The 16,835-nt window shown below is 41.8% G+C and overlaps 1 protein-coding gene across 1 annotated transcript in view; it reads left to right on the top strand.

Annotated features, from left to right (window-relative positions):
• PITRM1 (pitrilysin metallopeptidase 1) overlaps nucleotides 1–13,544 on the top strand; it is a 488,932-nt gene extending 475,388 nt beyond the window's left edge. Inside the window, exons 19-20 of the mRNA XM_053715675.1 lie at nucleotides 13,081–13,183; nucleotides 13,275–13,544. Coding sequence (XP_053571650.1) covers nucleotides 13,081–13,183; nucleotides 13,275–13,368 — 197 coding nt within the window. The 3' untranslated portion in view covers nucleotides 13,369–13,544. The remainder of the gene's footprint in view (nucleotides 1–13,080; nucleotides 13,184–13,274) is intronic.
• The last annotated feature ends 3,291 nt before the right edge of the window (nucleotides 13,545–16,835 follow it).

Here is a 16,835-nt window from a genome sequence, read left to right as displayed (position 1 = left end):
TTTTTGTCAATCTTCTTCTTTATTTGTTGTTTTTTCTGGAAAGCGTAGGGGCCAGAAAGCTACGGCTACCTCTCTTTGGCTGAAGAGTATTATCCATCTGGCATATGAGACTGCTGGACAGCAGCCTCCTGAAAGAATTACGGCTCATTCCACTAGGGCTGTGGCTTCCTCATGGGCGTTTACAAACCATGCTTCTGTTGAACAGATTTGCAAGGCTGCAACTTGGTCGTCTCTTCACACTTTTTCAAAATTTTACAAATTTGATACTTTTGCTTCTTCTGAGGCTGTTTTTGGGAGAAAGGTTCTTCAAACAGTGGTGCCTTCCGTTTAGGTTCCTGTCTTGTCCCTCCCTTTCATCCGTGTCCTATAGCTTTGGTATTATATCCCATAAGTAAGGATGAAATCCGTGGACTCGTCATATCTTGTAAAAGAAAAGGAAATTTCTCCTGTTAAGTGTGGTCAGTCCACGGGTCATCATTACTTCTGGGATATTAACTCCTCCCCAACAGGAAGTGCAAGAGGATTCACCCAGCAGAGCTGCTATATAGCTCCTCCCCTCTACGTCACCCCCAGTCATTCTCTTGCACCCAACGAATAGATAGGATGTGTGAGAGGACTGTGGTGATTATACTTAGTTTCATACCTTCAATCAAAAGTTTGTTATTTTATAATAGCACCGGAGTGTGTTATTCCTTCTCTGGTAGAATTTGAAGAAGAATCTACCTGAGTTTTTTCTATGATTTTAGCCGGCGTAGTTAAGATCATATTGCTGTTTCTCGGCCTTCTGAGGAGAGGTAAACTTCAGATCAGGGGACAGCGGGCAGATTAATCTGCAAGAGGTATGTAGCAGCTTATTATTTTCTGACAATGGAATTGATGAGAAAATTCTGCCATACCGATATAATGTAAACTCAGCCTTAAATGCAGTAGCAGCAACTGGTATCAGACTGTCATGTATGTATATTTTACACTTCAGTATTCTGGGGAATGGCACTTCACTGGAATTATTCTGTATGCATAAGACTTTAGCCTAATTTGCAGGGACTAGCAACAGGCTTTTTAATAACACTTAATTTATTTAATGTTAAACGTTTTTTGCTGGCATGTAAAATCGTTTAATTTTCTGAGGTACTGGGTGAAAAAATGTTTTGGGCACTATTTTTTTCCACTTGGCAGTAGTTTTATTTAATTTATGACAGTTTACTGATCTCTCTCACTGTTGTGTGTGAGGGGGAGGGGCCTTTTTTGGCGCTTTTGCTACGCATCAAAAAATTCAGTCAGAAGTTTATTGTCTTCCCTGCATGATCCGGTTCATCTCTACAGAACTCAGGGGTCTTCAAAACTTGTTTTGAGGGAGGTAATCACTCACAGCAGAGCTGTGAGATTGTAGTTGACTGTGATAAAAAACGTTTATTTCTGTATTTTTTTTCTGCTATCAGGGTTAGTTATCCTTTGCTAATGGGAGCAATCCTTTGCTAAAAGTGTGTTTTTTACAAAGATTTGATGCTATAACTTTTCAGTTTATCAATTTTCAACTGTCATAACTTTTTCTGTGCTTCTTATAGGCACAGTACGTTTTCATATTATAGTAAATTACTTGAACAGTATTTCCAAGTTGCTAGTTTATTTGCTAGTGTGTTAAACATGTCTGATTCAGAGGAAGATATCTGTGCTATATGTGCTAAAGCCAAAGTGGAGCCCAATAGAAATTTATGTACTAACTGCATTGATGCTACTTTAAATAAAAGTCAATCTGTACAAATTGAACATATTTCACCAAACAACGAGGGGAGAGTTATGCCGACTAACTCGCCTCACGTGTCAGTACCTGCATCTCCCGCTCGGGAGGTGCGTGATATTGTAGCGCCGAGTACATCTGGGCGGCCATTACAAATCACATTACAGGATATGGCTACTGTTATGACTGAAGTTTTGGCTAAATTACCAGAACTAAGAGGTAAGCGTGATCACTCTGGGGTGAGAACAGAGTGCGCTGATAATATTAGGGCCATGTCAGACACTGCGTCACAATTTGCAGAACATGAGGACGGAGAGCTTCATTCTGCGGGTGACGGTTCTGATCCAAACAAACTGGATTCAGATATTTCAAATTTTAAATTTAAGCTGGAAAACCTCTGTGTATTACTAGGGGAGGTGTTAGCGGCTCTGAATGATTGTAACACAGTTGCAATACCAGAGAAAATGTGTAGGTTGGATAAATATTTTGCGGTACCGTCGAGTACTGACGTTTTTCCTATACCTAAGAGACTTACTGAAATTGTTACTAAGGAGTGGGATAGACCCGGTGTGCCGTTCTCACCCCCTCCGATATTTAGAAAGATGTTTCCAATAGACGCCACCACACGGGACTTATGGCAAACGGTCCCTACGGTGGAGGGAGCAGTTTCTACTTTAGCTAAGCGTACCACTATCCCGGTGGAGGATAGCTGTGCCTTTTCAGATCCAATGGATAAAAAGTTAGAGGGTTACCTTAAGAAAATGTTTGTTCAACAAGGTTTTATATTGCAACCTCTTGCATGCATTGCGCCTGTCACGGCTGCAGCAGCATTTTGGTTTGAGTTTCTGGAAGAGACACTTGAATCAGCTCCATTAGATGAGATTACACACAAGCTTAAAGCCCTTAAGTTAGCTAACTCATTTATTTTGGATGCCGTAGTACATTTAACTAAACTTACGGCTAAGAATTCCGGATTCGCCATTCAGGCGCACAGAGCACTGTGGCTAAAATCCTGGTCAGCTGATGTTACTTCTAAATCTAAATTGCTTAATATACCTTTCAAAGGGCAGACCTTATTCGGGCCCGGGTTGAAAGAAATTATCGCTGACATTACAGGAGGTAAAGGCCATGCCCTGCCTCAAGACAGAGCCAAACCTAAGGCTAAACAGTCTAATTTTCGTTCCTTTCGTAATTTCAAAGCAGGAGCAGCATCAACTTCCTCTGCACCAAAACAGGAAGGAGCTGTTGCTCGTTACAGACAAGGCTGGAGACCTAACCAGTCCTGGAACAAGGGCAAGCAGGCCAGGAAACCTGCTGCTGCCCCTAAGACAGCATGAATCGAGGGCCCCCGATCCGGGAACGGATCTAGTGGGGGGCAGACTTTCTCTCTTCGCCCAGGCTTGGGCAAGAGATGTCCAGGATCCCTGGGCGTTAGAGATCATATCTCAGGGATACCTTCTGGACTTCAAATCCTCTCCCCCAAGAGGGAGATTTCATCTGTCAAGGTTGTCAACAAACCAAATAAAGAAAGAAGTGTTTCTACGCTGCGTACAAGATCTTTTATTAATGGGAGTGATCCATCCGGTTCCGCGGTCGGAACAAGGACAAGGGTTTTACTCAAATCTGTTTGTGGTTCCCAAAAAAGAGGGAACTTTCAGGCCAATCTTGGATTTAAAGATCCTAAACAAATTCCTAAGAGTTCCATCGTTCAAAATGGAAACTATTCGGACAATTTTACCCATGATCCAAAAGGGTCAGTACATGACCACAGTGGATTTAAAGGATGCTTACCTTCACATACCGATTCACAAAGATCATTACCGGTATCTAAGGTTTGCCTTTCTAGACAGGCATTACCAGTTTGTAGCTCTTCCATTCGGATTGGCTACGGCTCCAAGAATCTTCACAAAGGTTCTGGGTGCTCTTCTGGCGGTACTAAGACCGCAAGGAATTTCGGTAGCTCCGTACCTAGACGACATTCTGATACAAGCTTCAAGCTTTCAAACTGCCAAGTCTCATACAGAGTTAGTACTGGCATTTCTAAGGTCGCATGGATGGAAGGTGAACGAAAAGAAGAGTTCTCTCTTTCCACTCACAAGAGTTCCCTTCTTGGGGACTCTTATAGATTCTGTAGAAATGAAGATTTACTTGACAGAAGACAGGTTAACAAAGCTTCAAAATGCATGCCGTGTCCTTCATTCCATTCAACACCCGTCAGTAGCTCAATGCATGGAGGTGATCGGCTTAATGGTAGCGGCAATGGACATAGTACCCTTTGCACGCCTACATCTCAGACCGCTGCAATTGTGCATGCTAAGTCAGTGGAATTGGGATTACTCAGACTTGTCCTCTACTCTGAATCTGGATCAAGAGACCAGAAATTCTCTTCTATGGTGGCTTTCTCGGCCACATCTGTCCAGGGGGATGCCATTCAGCAGGCCGGACTGGACAATTGTAACAACAGACGCCAGCCTACTAGGTTGGGGCGCTGTCTGGAATTCTCTGAAGGCTCAGGGACAATGGAATCAGGAGGAGAGTCTCCTACCAATAAAAATTCTGGAATTGAGAGCAGTTCTTGATACCTTAATACAGGCTAGGAAGCCTGTTACCAGAAAGATTTACCATAAGATATGGCGCAAATACTTATATTGGTGCGAATCCAAGAGTTACTCATGGAGTAAGGTTAGGATTCCGAGGATATTGTCTTTTCTACAAGAAGGTTTAGAAAAGGGTTTATCCGCTAGTTCCTTAAAGGGACAGATTTCAGCTCTGTCCATTCTTTTACACAAACGTCTGTCAGAAGTTCCGGACGTTCAAGCTTTTTGTCAGGCTTTAGCTAGGATCAAGCCTGTGTTTAAAACTGTTGCTCCACCATGGAGTTTGAACTTAGTTCTTAATGTTTTACAGGGGGTTCCGTTTGAACCCCTTCATTCCATTGATATCAAGCTGTTATCTTGGAAAGTTCTGTTTTTAATGGCGATTTCCTCGGCTCGAAGAGTCTCTGAGTTATCTGCCTTACATTGTGATTCTCCTTATCTGATTTTTCATTCAGACAAGGTAGTTCTGCGTACTAAACCTGGGTTCCTACCTAAGGTGGTCACTAACAGGAATATCAATCAAGAGATTGTGGTTCCATCTTTGTGTCCTAATCCTTCTTCGAAGAAGGAACGTCTGCTACACAATCTAGATGTAGTCCGTGCCCTGAAATTTTATCTACAGGCAACTAAGGATTTTCGACAAACGTCTTCCCTGTTTGTCGTTTATTCTGGTCAGAGGAGAGGTCAAAAAGCTTCGGCTACCTCTCTCTCTCTTTTTGGCTTCGTAGCATAATACGGTTAGCCTATGAGACTGCTGGACAGCAGCCTCCTGAAAGAATTACAGCACATTCTACTAGAGCTGTGGCTTCCACTTGGGCCTTTAAGAATGAGGCTTCTGTTGAACAGATTTGCAAGGCTGCAACTTGGTCTTCTCTTCATACTTTTTACAAATTTTACAAATTTGACACTTTTGCTTCTTCGGAGGCTGTTTTTGGGAGAAAGGTTCTTCAGGCAGTGGTTCCTTCCGTATAAAGAGCCTGCCTGTCCCTCCCGTCATCTGTGTACTTTAGCTTTGGTATTGGTATCCCAGAAGTAATGATGACCCGTGGACTGACCACACTTAACAGGAGAAAACAAAATTTCTCCAACATAGGTGTGTCCGGTCCACGGCGTCATCCTTACTTGTGGGATATTCTCTTCCCCAACAGGAAATGGCAAAGAGCCCAGCAAAGCTGGTCACATGATCCCTCCTAGGCTCCGCCTACCCCAGTCATTCTCTTTGCCGTTGTACAGGCAACATCTCCACGGAGATGGCTTAGAGTTTTTTAGTGTTTAACTGTAGTTTTTTATTATTCAATCAAGAGTTTGTTATTTTAAAATAGTGCTGGTATGTACTATTTACTCTGAAACAGAAAAGAGATGAAGATTTCTGTTTGTATGAGGAAAATGATTTTAGCAACCGTTACTAAAATCCATGGCTGTTCCACACAGGACTGTTGAGAGGAATTAACTTCAGTTGGGGGAACAGTGAGCAGTCTTTTGCTGCTTGAGGTATGACACATTCTAACAAGACGATGTAATGCTGGAAGCTGTCATTTTCCCTATGGGATCCGGTAAGCCATTTTTATTCAGACAGTAAATAAGGGCTTCACAAGGGCTTATTAAGACTGTAGACATTTTCTGGGCTAAATCGATCATATATTACACATATTTAGCCTTGAGGAATCATTTAATCTGGGTATTTTTGTTAAATAATATCGGCAGGCACTGTTTTAGACACCTTATTCTCTAGGGGCTTTCCCTAATCATAGGCAGAGCCTCATTTTCGCGCCGGTATTGCGCACTTGTTTTTGAGAAGCATGACATGCAGTCGCATGTGTGAGGAGCTCTGATACATAGAAAAGACTTTCTGAAGGCGTCATTTGGTATCGTATTCCCCTTTGGGCTTGGTTGGGTCTCAGCAAAGCAGATACCAGGGACTGTAAAGGGGTTAAAGTTAAAAACGGCTCCGGTTCCGTTATTTTAAGGGTTAAAGCTTCCAAATTTGGTGTGCAATACTTTTAAGGCTTTAAGACACTGTGGTGAAATTTTGGTGAATTTTGAACAATTCCTTCATACTTTTTCGCAATTGCAGTAATAAAGTGTGTTCAGTTTAAAATTTAAAGTGACAGTAACGGTTTTATTTTAAAACTTTTTTTGTACTTTGTTATCAAGTTTATGCCTGTTTAACATGTCTGAACTACCAGATAGACTGTGTTCTGAATGTGGGGAAGCCAAGGTTCCTTCTCATTTAAATAAATGTGATTTATGTGACACTGAAAATGATGCCCAAGATGATTCCTCAAGTGAGGGGAGTAAGCATGGTACTGCATCATTCCCTCCTTCGTCTACACGAGTCTTGCCCACTCAGGAGGCCCCTAGTACATCTAGCGCGCCAATACTCCTTACTATGCAACAATTAACGGCTGTAATGGATAATTCTATCAAAAACATTTTAGCCAAAATGCCCACTTATCAGCGTAAGCGCGACTGCTCTGTTTTAGATACTGAAGAGCATGAGGACGCTGATGATAATGGTTCTGAAATGCCCCTACACCAGTCTGAGGGGGCCAGGGAGGTTTTGTCTGAGGGAGAAATTTCAGATTCAGGGAAAATTTCTCAACAAGCTGAACCCGATGTGATTACATTTAAATTTAAGTTGGAACATCTCCGCGCTCTGCTTAAGGAGGTATTATCCACTCTGGATGATTGTGAGAATTTGATCATCCCAGAGAAACTATGTAAAATGGACAAGTTCCTAGAGGTCCCGGGGCTCCCAGAAGCTTTTCCTATACCCAAGAGGGTGGCGGACATTGTAAATAAAGAATGGGAAAGGCCCGGTATTCCTTTCGTCCCTCCCCCCATATTTAAAAAATTGTTTCCTATGGTCGACCCTAGAAAGGACTTATGGCAGACTGTCCCCAAGGTCGAGGGAGCGGTTTCTACTTTAAACAAACGCACCACTATACCCATAGAAGATAGTTGTGCTTTCAAAGATCCTATGGATAAAAAATTAGAAGGTTTGCTTAAAAAGATGTTTGTTCAGCAAGGTTACCTTCTACAACCAATTTCATGTATTGTCCCTGTCACTACAGCCGCGTGTTTCTGGTTCGATGAGCTAGTAAAGGCGATAGATAGTGATTCTCCTCCTTATGAGGAGATTATGGACAGAATCCGTGCTCTCAAATTGGCTAATTCTTTCACCCTAGACGCCACTTTGCAATTGGCTAGGTTAGCGGCGAAGAATTCTGGGTTTGCTATTGTGGCGCGTAGAGCGCTTTGGTTGAAATCTTGGTCAGCGGATGCGTCTTCCAAGAACAAACTCCTTAACATTCCTTTCAAGGGGAAAACGCTGTTTGGCCCTGACTTGAAAGAGATTATCTCTGATATCACTGGGGGTAAGGGCCACGCCCTTCCTCAGGATAGGTCTTTCAAGGCCAAAAATAAACCTAATTTTCGTCCCTTTCGTAGAAACGGACCAGCCCCAAGTGCTACGTCCTCTAAGCAAGAGGGTAATACTTCTCAAGCCAAGCCAGCCTGGAGACCAATGCAAGGCTGGAACAAGGGAAAGCAGGCCAAGAAACCTGCCACTGCTACCAAGACAGCATGAAATGTTGGCCCCCGATCCGGGACCGGATCTGGTGGGGGGCAGACTCTCTCTCTTCGCTCAGGCTTGGGCAAGAGATGTTCTGGATCCTTGGGCACTAGAAATAGTCTCCCAAGGTTATCTTCTGGAATTCAAGGGGCTTCCCCCAAGGGGGAGGTTCCACAGGTCTCAATTGTCTTCAGACCACATAAAGAGACAGGCATTCTTACATTGTGTAGAAGACCTGTTGAAAATGGGAGTGATTCATCCTGTTCCATTAGGAGAACAAGGGATGGGGTTCTACTCCAATCTGTTCATAGTTCCCAAAAAAGAGGGAACGTTCAGACCAATCTTAGATCTCAAGATCTTAAACAAGTTTCTCAAGGTTCCATCGTTCAAAATGGAAACCATTCGAACAATTCTTCCTTCCATCCAGGAAGGTCAATTCATGACCACGGTGGATTTAAAGGATGCGTATCTACATATTCCTATCCACAAGGAACATCATCGGTTCCTAAGGTTCGCATTCCTGGACAAGCATTACCAGTTCGTGGCGCTTCCTTTCGGATTAGCCACTGCTCCAAGGATTTTCACAAAGGTACTAGGGTCCCTTCTAGCGGTGCTAAGACCAAGGGGCATTGCAGTAGTACCTTACTTGGATGACATTCTGATTCAAACGTCGTCCCTTCCTCAAGCAAAGGCTCACACGGACATAGTCCTGGCCTTTCTCAGATCTCACGGATGGAAAGTGAACGTGGAAAAGAGTTCTCTATCTCCGTCGACAAGGGTTCCCTTCTTGGGAACAATAATAGACTCCTTAGAAATGAGGATTTTTCTGACAGAGGCCAGAAAAACAAAACTTCTAAACTCTTGTCAAACACTTCATTCCGTTCCTCTTCCTTCCATAGCGCAGTGCATGGAAGTAATAGGTTTGATGGTAGCGGCAATGGACATAGTTCCTTTTGCGCGCATTCATCTAAGACCATTACAACTGTGCATGCTCAGTCAGTGGAATGGGGACTATACACACTTGTCTCCGAAGATACAAGTAAATCAGAGGACCAGAGACTCACTCCGTTGGTGGCTGTCCCTGGACAACCTGTCACAAGGGATGACCTTCCGCAGACCAGAGTGGGTCATTGTCACGACCGACGCCAGTCTGATGGGCTGGGGCGCGGTCTGGGGATCCCTGAAAGCTCAGCGTCTTTGGTCTCGGGAAGAATCTCTTCTACCGATAAATATTCTGGAACTGAGAGCGATATTCAATGCTCTCAAGGCTTGACCTCAGCTAGCAAAGGCCAAGTTCATACGGTTTCAATCAGACAACATGACGACTGTTGCGTACATCAACCATCAGGGGGGAACAAGGAGTTCCCTGGCGATGGAAGAAGTGACCAAAATCATTCAATGGGCGGACACTCACTCCTGCCACCTGTCTGCAATCCACATCCCAGGAGTGGAAAATTGGGAAGCGGATTTTCTGAGTCGTCAGACATTACATCCGGGGGAGTGGGAACTCCATCCGGAAATCTTTGCCCAAATTACTCAACTGTGGGGCATTCCAGACATGGATCTGATGGCCTCTCGGCAGAACTTCAAGGTTCCTTGCTACGGGTCCAGATCCAGGGATCCCAAGGCGACTCTAGTAGATGCACTAGTAGCACCTTGGACCTTCAAACTAGCTTATGTATTCCCGCCGTTTCCTCTCATCCCCAGGCTGGTAGCCAGGATCAATCAGGAGAGGGCATCGGTGATCTTGATAGCTCCTGCGTGGCCACGCAGGACTTGGTATGCAGATCTGGTGAATATGTCATCGGCTCCACCATGGAAGCTACCTTTGAGACGAGACCTTCTTGTTCAAGGTCCGTTCGAACATCCGAATCTGGTCTCACTCCAACTGACTGCTTGGAGATTGAACGCTTGATCTTATCAAAACGAGGGTTCTCAGATTCTGTTATTGATACTCTTGTTCAGGCCAGAAAGCCTGTAACTAGAAAAAATATATCTGTTGGTGTGAATCTAAAGGATTCCCTTGGGACAAGGTAAAAATTCCTAAGATTCTATCCTTTCTTCAAGAAGGATTGGAGAAAGGATTATCTGCAAGTTCCTTGAAGGGACAGATTTCTGCCTTGTCTGTGTTACTTCACAAAAAGCTGGCAGCTGTGCCAGATGTTCAAGCCTTTGTTCAGGCTCTGGTTAGAATCAAGCCTGTTTACAAACCTTTGACTCCTCCTTGGAGTCTCAACTTAGTTCTTTCAGTTCTTCAGGGGGTTCCGTTTGAACCCTTACATTCCGTTGATATTAAGTTATTATCTTGGAAAGTTTTGTTTTTGGTTGCAATTTCTTCTGCTAGAAGAGTTTCAGAATTATCTGCTCTGCAGTGTTCTCCTCCTTATCTGGTGTTCCATGCAGATAAGGTGGTTTTACGTACTAAACCTGGTTTTCTTCCAAAAGTTGTTTCTAACAAAAACATTAACCAGGAGATAGTCGTGCCTTCTTTGTGTCCGAAACCAGTTTCGAAGAAGGAACGTTTGTTGCACAATTTGGATGTTGTTCGCGCTCTAAAATTCTATTTAGATGCTACAAAGGATTTTAGACAAACATCTTCCTTGTTTGTTGTTTATTCTGGTAAAAGGAGAGGTCAAAAAGCAACTTCTACCTCTCTCTCTTTTTGGATTAAAAGCATCATCAGATTGGCTTACGAGACTGCCGGACGGCAGCCTCCTGAAAGAATCACAGCTCATTCCACTAGGGCTGTGGCTTCCACATGGGCCTTCAAGAACGAGGCTTCTGTTGATCAGATATGTAGGGCAGCGACTTGGTCTTCACTGCACACTTTTACCAAATTTTACAAGTTTGATACTTTTGCTTCTTCTGAGGCTATTTTTGGGAGAAAGGTTTTGCAAGCCGTGGTGCCTTCCATTTAGGTGACCTGATTTGCTCCCTCCCTTCATCCGTGTCCTAAAGCTTTGGTATTGGTTCCCACAAGTAAGGATGACGCCGTGGACCGGACACACCTATGTTGGAGAAAACAGAATTTATGTTTACCTGATAAATTACTTTCTCCAACGGTGTGTCCGGTCCACGGCCCGCCCTGGTTTTTTAATCAGGTCTGATAATTTATTTTCTTTAACTACAGTCACCACGGTATCATATGGTTTCTCCTATGCAAATATTCCTCCTTAACGTCGGTCGAATGACTGGGGTAGGCGGAGCCTAGGAGGGATCATGTGACCAGCTTTGCTGGGCTCTTTGCCATTTCCTGTTGGGGAAGAGAATATCCCACAAGTAAGGATGACGCCGTGGACCGGACACACCGTTGGAGAAAGTAATTTATCAGGTAAACATAAATTCTGTTTTATGCTTACCTGATAAATTCCTTTCTCCTGTAGTGTGGTCAGTCCACGGCCCGCCCTGTTTTTTATGGCAGGTAAAAAAAATTTGAATTATAATCCAGTCACCACTACACCCTTTGGCTTCTCCTTTCTCGTTGGTCCTTGGTCGAATGACTGGAGGTGACGTAGAGGGGAGGAGCTATATAGCAGCTCTGCTGGGTGAATCCTCTTGCACTTCCTGTTGGGGAGGAGTTAATATCCCAGAAGTAATGATGACCCGTGGACTGACCACACTACAGGAGAAAGGAATTTATCAGGTAAGCATAAATTTTGTTTTATGCTTACCTGATAAATTTATTTATTTTACGATATGACGAGTCCACGGCCCACCCTGTCATTTCTACAACACATTTTTTTTTTTTTTTTTACACTTCAGTCACCTCTGCACCTTTTGGCTTTTCCTTTCTCTTCCTAACTTTGGTTGAATGACTGGATTGGGAGGGAAGGGAGGAGCTATATATACAGCTCTGCTGTGGTGCTCTTTGCCACTTCCTGTTAGCAGGAGGATAAATCCCATAAGTAAGGATGAAATCCGTGGACTCGTCATATTGTAAAAGAAATACATTTATCAGGTAAGCATAAATTTCCTTTTCTGGTCACTTTAAAATGGCTGCCATGCTCCGCACACTGATGACATCATGATCTAGGCTGCATCTATGCACTCTGCTGAATAGCATTGACAGTCTATTGAATCCAATTAGTGAGTCTTTTGTAACTAGTGAAGCCTTTAATGCAGCCCAGATTGTGATGTCACCAGTGGGTGGAGCTTGGCAGCCATTTCAAAGTGACCATAAACAATAGCCATTTTAAAATAACTTTTTTAATGTTCCTGCTGCATGATATAGAAAGGGTGCAGGGGGATATTTGCAGCTTAATTTAAAGTAAGACTAAGATGACTAAGGTGTAGACTGTCTCATTTAATAATTGCACAGACAGGCACTTATTATTAGATTATTCAAAACATCCGCTAAGACCTGAGCGGTTTTGTGGCCCTTGAAGATAGCTGGGAAAAAATAAGCTATGAGTTTTGTTTAAAGATGATACTTATAGCAGAGGAAAATACATGTCCTCTTCCAGTTTGCTTGCATGGTTGGGGATAAAGCAACACACCATGGATCATCTGTACTCAAAACCTTTATCCATTGGTTATTTATGGTAAACAAGACACATCACTTTGTCACACAAGGCTAACATTGTGGTTAATTCATGATGAGCTGATAAAATGCAGTAGCCATTAAGCCTTTGTGTAGAATTATTAACTGCATAAAACCCTCAATAAAATTAAAAGTGAGCTTTATTTCTTTCAGCCTGTACATGTGATCACCATACCATAGTTACTATATAATAATAATATAGTATGTCGGACTCATTTGAATTCTACTCTACCAAATACATGGCTTGTTTTTAGGGGGTGACATAATGGCAGTGGTAATTACCTGGTAGCATTACTAGTTTAAGGCTTTTTTTGGTGGCGGAGAGTGACCTATAAGTGTGTAAGGGAGAAGGAATATGCAATGCAGTAATAAGCAATATGACCAGAATCAAGAAGAACAGCTGCATATTACTCACAGATCACACGGGGGGGGTACAAAGGAATGACAAAGAATGATGTAATTAGCTATTAGAAATAGTACTTAAAAGTAAGCAATGAAAGGGTGCCTGGCATGAACATAAACAGCATTTTTATATCTTAATGACTGAACTATGCTATGTAGAATATAGAATTAATTTTGGTTTGACACAACTATTTGGTGTACGTTTTTTTTTTTTTTTTTTTTTTTTCAGGAATGAATAACTTTTTGCATGGAGTCAGTGACGAAATGAAACAAAAGCACAGAGAACAACTTTTTGCTGTCACCCATTCAGATCTAATTAATGTCACAAATAAGTAAGTTTGTTTTTCAATATTTTCATATATAAATGATTTATACATAAATGTTATCTATAACTATTTACAATTGTGTTTTTCTTTCCTTTAGGTATCTAACTGTTGGTCACTGCACTCATGGAACAGCAATTCTGGGGCCAGAAAATATAAATATAGCAAAAGATCCAACCTGGATAATTCGATGATTATTTCTTTACATAGGAGTTGTTGGATAAATATAAATGTGTATATATGAATATTAATGTTCTATTAAATGGACATGTCTATTTATAGATGCTTAAATCAAGCAAATGAGGAATATTTTTAAGCCTTTATATTGCAGTGATGCCAATTAAACCCTATCAAACATTTCATTGTAAAATGTGTTGTATTATTTTTTTAGGACATATTTAATTAACCCCTTAATGACAACTGACGTACCAGGTACGTCATGCATTAACAAGCAGTTAATGACAATGGACGTACCTGGTACGTCAGTTGTCTAACAGAGTGCTGGAAGTGATCACAATCGCTTCCAGCAGCTCTGAGAGTATTGCAGTGATGCCTCAATATGGAGGCATCCTGCAATACCCCTTTACAAGCCTCCGATGCAGAGAGAGCCACTCTGTGGCCCTCTCTGCACCGGTAGTGATGGTGCCGTTTTCCGGGTGGGAGGGAGCGTGCGCGCGCGTGCACGTGAACATATTGTTCGTACACGGTGCGTGTGCACGAGGCGCACGTGCATGTGCACGCGCGCATAAGCCACACTGACACCAATGAGGGCAAAAAGCCAGGAAAAGGTAAAAAAAAAATTTTAAAAAATATAAATGGATCTGGGAGGGGGAGGGGGTGGGGTTATTGTGGGGATATTGTGGAGGGGCTGCTACACTACAGAAAGAGTTAATTGAAAAATAAAATAAAAATACTTTGTTTTTTGGGGCCAAAGTGGGTACTGGCAGACAGCTGCCAGTACCCAAGATGGCGGTAATTAGGTAGGGGAGAGGGTTAGAGAGCTGGAAGGGGGATCAGGGAGGTTGGCGCTAAGGCAGGGGTCCATCCCAGCTAAAATATTTTATTATTTTTATTTAAAAAAAAAAAAACCCTCTTATTTAGTACTGGCAGACTTTCTGCCAGTACTTAAGATGGTGGTAACAATTGTGGGGTGGGGGAGGGAAGAGAGCTGTTTGGGAGGGATCAGGGGGTGGGATGTGTAAGGTAGGAGGCTGATCTCTAAAATTAACCCTGCAAGCTCCCTAAAAGCTACCTAATTTAACCCCTTCACTGCTGGGCATAATTCACGTGTGGTGCGCAGCAGCATTTAGCGGCATTCTAATTACCAAAAAGCAACGCCAAAGCCATATAAGTCTGCTATTTCTGAACAAAGGGTATCCAAGAGAAGCAATTTCTGCCATAATAGCACAAGCTGTTTGTAAATTATTTCAGTGAGAAACCTAAAATTGTAAAAAATGTAAAGTTTTTTTTTTTATTTGCTCGCATTTGGCAGTGAAATGGTGGCATAAAATATACCAAAATGGGCCTAGATCAATACTTGGGGTTGTCTACTACACTACACTAAAGCTAAAATTAACCCTACAAGCTCCCTAATTAACCCCTTCACTCCTGGGCATAAAACACGTGTGGTGCGCAGCGGCATTTAGCTGCCTTCTAATTACCAAAAAGCAACCCAAAGCCATATAAGTCTGTTATTTCTGAAAAAAGGGGATCCCAGAGAAGCATTTACAACCATTTGTGCCATAATTGCAGAAGCTGTTTGTAAATAATTTCAGTGGGAAACCTAAAGTTTGTGACAAAATTTATGAAATAGTTAACTTTTTTTTTTTTTTTTATCGCATTTGGCGGTGAAATGGTGGCATGAAATATACCAAAATGGGCCTAGATCAATACTTTGGGTTGTCTTCTAAAAAAATATATACATGTCAATGGATATTCAGGTATTCCTGACAGATATCAGGGTTCCAATGTAACTAGCGCTAATTTTGAAAAAAAAGTGGTTTGGAAATAGCAAAGTGCTACTTGTATTTATTGCTCCATAAATTGCAAAAAAAGCAAAGAATGTGTAAACATTGGGTATTTCTAAACTCGGGACAAAATTTAGAAACTATTTAGCATGGGTGTTTTTTGGTGGTTGTAGATATGTAACAGATTTTGGGGGTCAAAGTTAGAAAAAGTGTGTTTTTTTCCATTTTTTCCTCATATTTTATCTTTTTTTTTAGTAAATTATAAGATATGATGAAAATAATGGTATCTTTAGAAGGTCCATTTTATGGCGGGAAAAACGGTATATAATATGTGTGGGTACAGTAAATGAGTAAGAGGAAAATTACAGCTAAACACAAACACTGCAGAAATGTAAAAATAGCCATTGTCATTAAGGGTAAGAAAATTGAAAAATGGTCCGGTCATTAAGGGGTTAATAGTAAAATTTAAGATTTTTATTTATTATTATTTTTTAAATGCATCTTTTTTTTTTTTTATTTGCCTCGTCAGTACAAAAAAAAAATAATAATCACAAAAGCAGCTCACATTGTATGCAGTTTTCATTTCACTTTAATTGGGAAATATCCACATTTGCATAATAAGACACCCCCCACCACACCCACAATTCAGTTTTACAAACTTTGCCTCCCATGGAGGTGGTGAAGTAAGTTTGTGCTAGATTTCTACGTTGATATGCGCTTCTCAGCATGCTGAAGCCCGGTTCCTCTCAGAGTGCAGTGAATGACAGAGGGATGTGAAGGGAGTATTACCTATTGAATGCAATGGTCATCCTAACGGGGATCTATTTCATAGGTTCTCTGTTATTGGTCGTAGAGATTCATCTCTTACCTCCCTTTTCAGATCGCGATATACTCTTATATACCATTACCTCTGCTGATACTCGTTTCAGTACTGGTTTGGCTATCTACTTTATGTAGATGAGTGTCTTTTGGTAAGTAGGTTTTCCTTTATTTAGACACTCTCAGCTATGGTTTGGCACTTTATTTGTAAAGTTCTAAATATAATGTTTGTACTTATATTTGCCATGATTCAGGTTTATCAGTATATTTCCTTTCTCCAACATAGGTGTGTCCGGTCCACGGCGTCATCCTTACTTGTGGGATATTCTCCTCCCCAACAGGAAATGGCAAAGAGCCCAGCAAAGCTGGCCATATAGTCCCTCCCAGGCTCCGCCTACCCCAGTCATTCTCTTTGCCGTTGCACAGGCAACATCTCCACGGAGATGGCTAAGAGTTTTTTTGGTGTTTAAATGTAGTTTTATTCTTCAATCAAGAGTTTGTTATTTTAAAATAGTGCTGGTATGTACTATTTACTCTGAAACAGAAAAGAGATGAAGATTTCTGTTTGTAAGAGGAAAATGATTTTAGCAACCGTTACTAAAATCGATGGCTGTTTCCACACAGGACTGTTGAGATGAATTAACTTCAGTTGGGGGAAACAGTGAGCAGACTTTTGCTGCTTGAGGTATGACACATTTCTAACAAGACTTGGTAATGCTGGAAGCTGTCATTTTCCCTATGGGAACCGGTAAGCCATTTTCTTAGTTTAGTATAAGAATAAAGGGCTTCATTAGGGCTTAAAAAACTGGTAGACATTTTTCTGGGCTAAAACGATTACTTTACTAAGCATATTTGGCAGATTATAACTATTAATA

The sequence above is a fragment of the Bombina bombina genome, chromosome 5, assembly GCF_027579735.1.
Source record: "Bombina bombina isolate aBomBom1 chromosome 5, aBomBom1.pri, whole genome shotgun sequence".
Classification (NCBI taxonomy): domain Eukaryota; kingdom Metazoa; phylum Chordata; class Amphibia; order Anura; family Bombinatoridae; genus Bombina; species Bombina bombina.
This window is presented reverse-complemented; position numbering and strand designations above follow the sequence as displayed.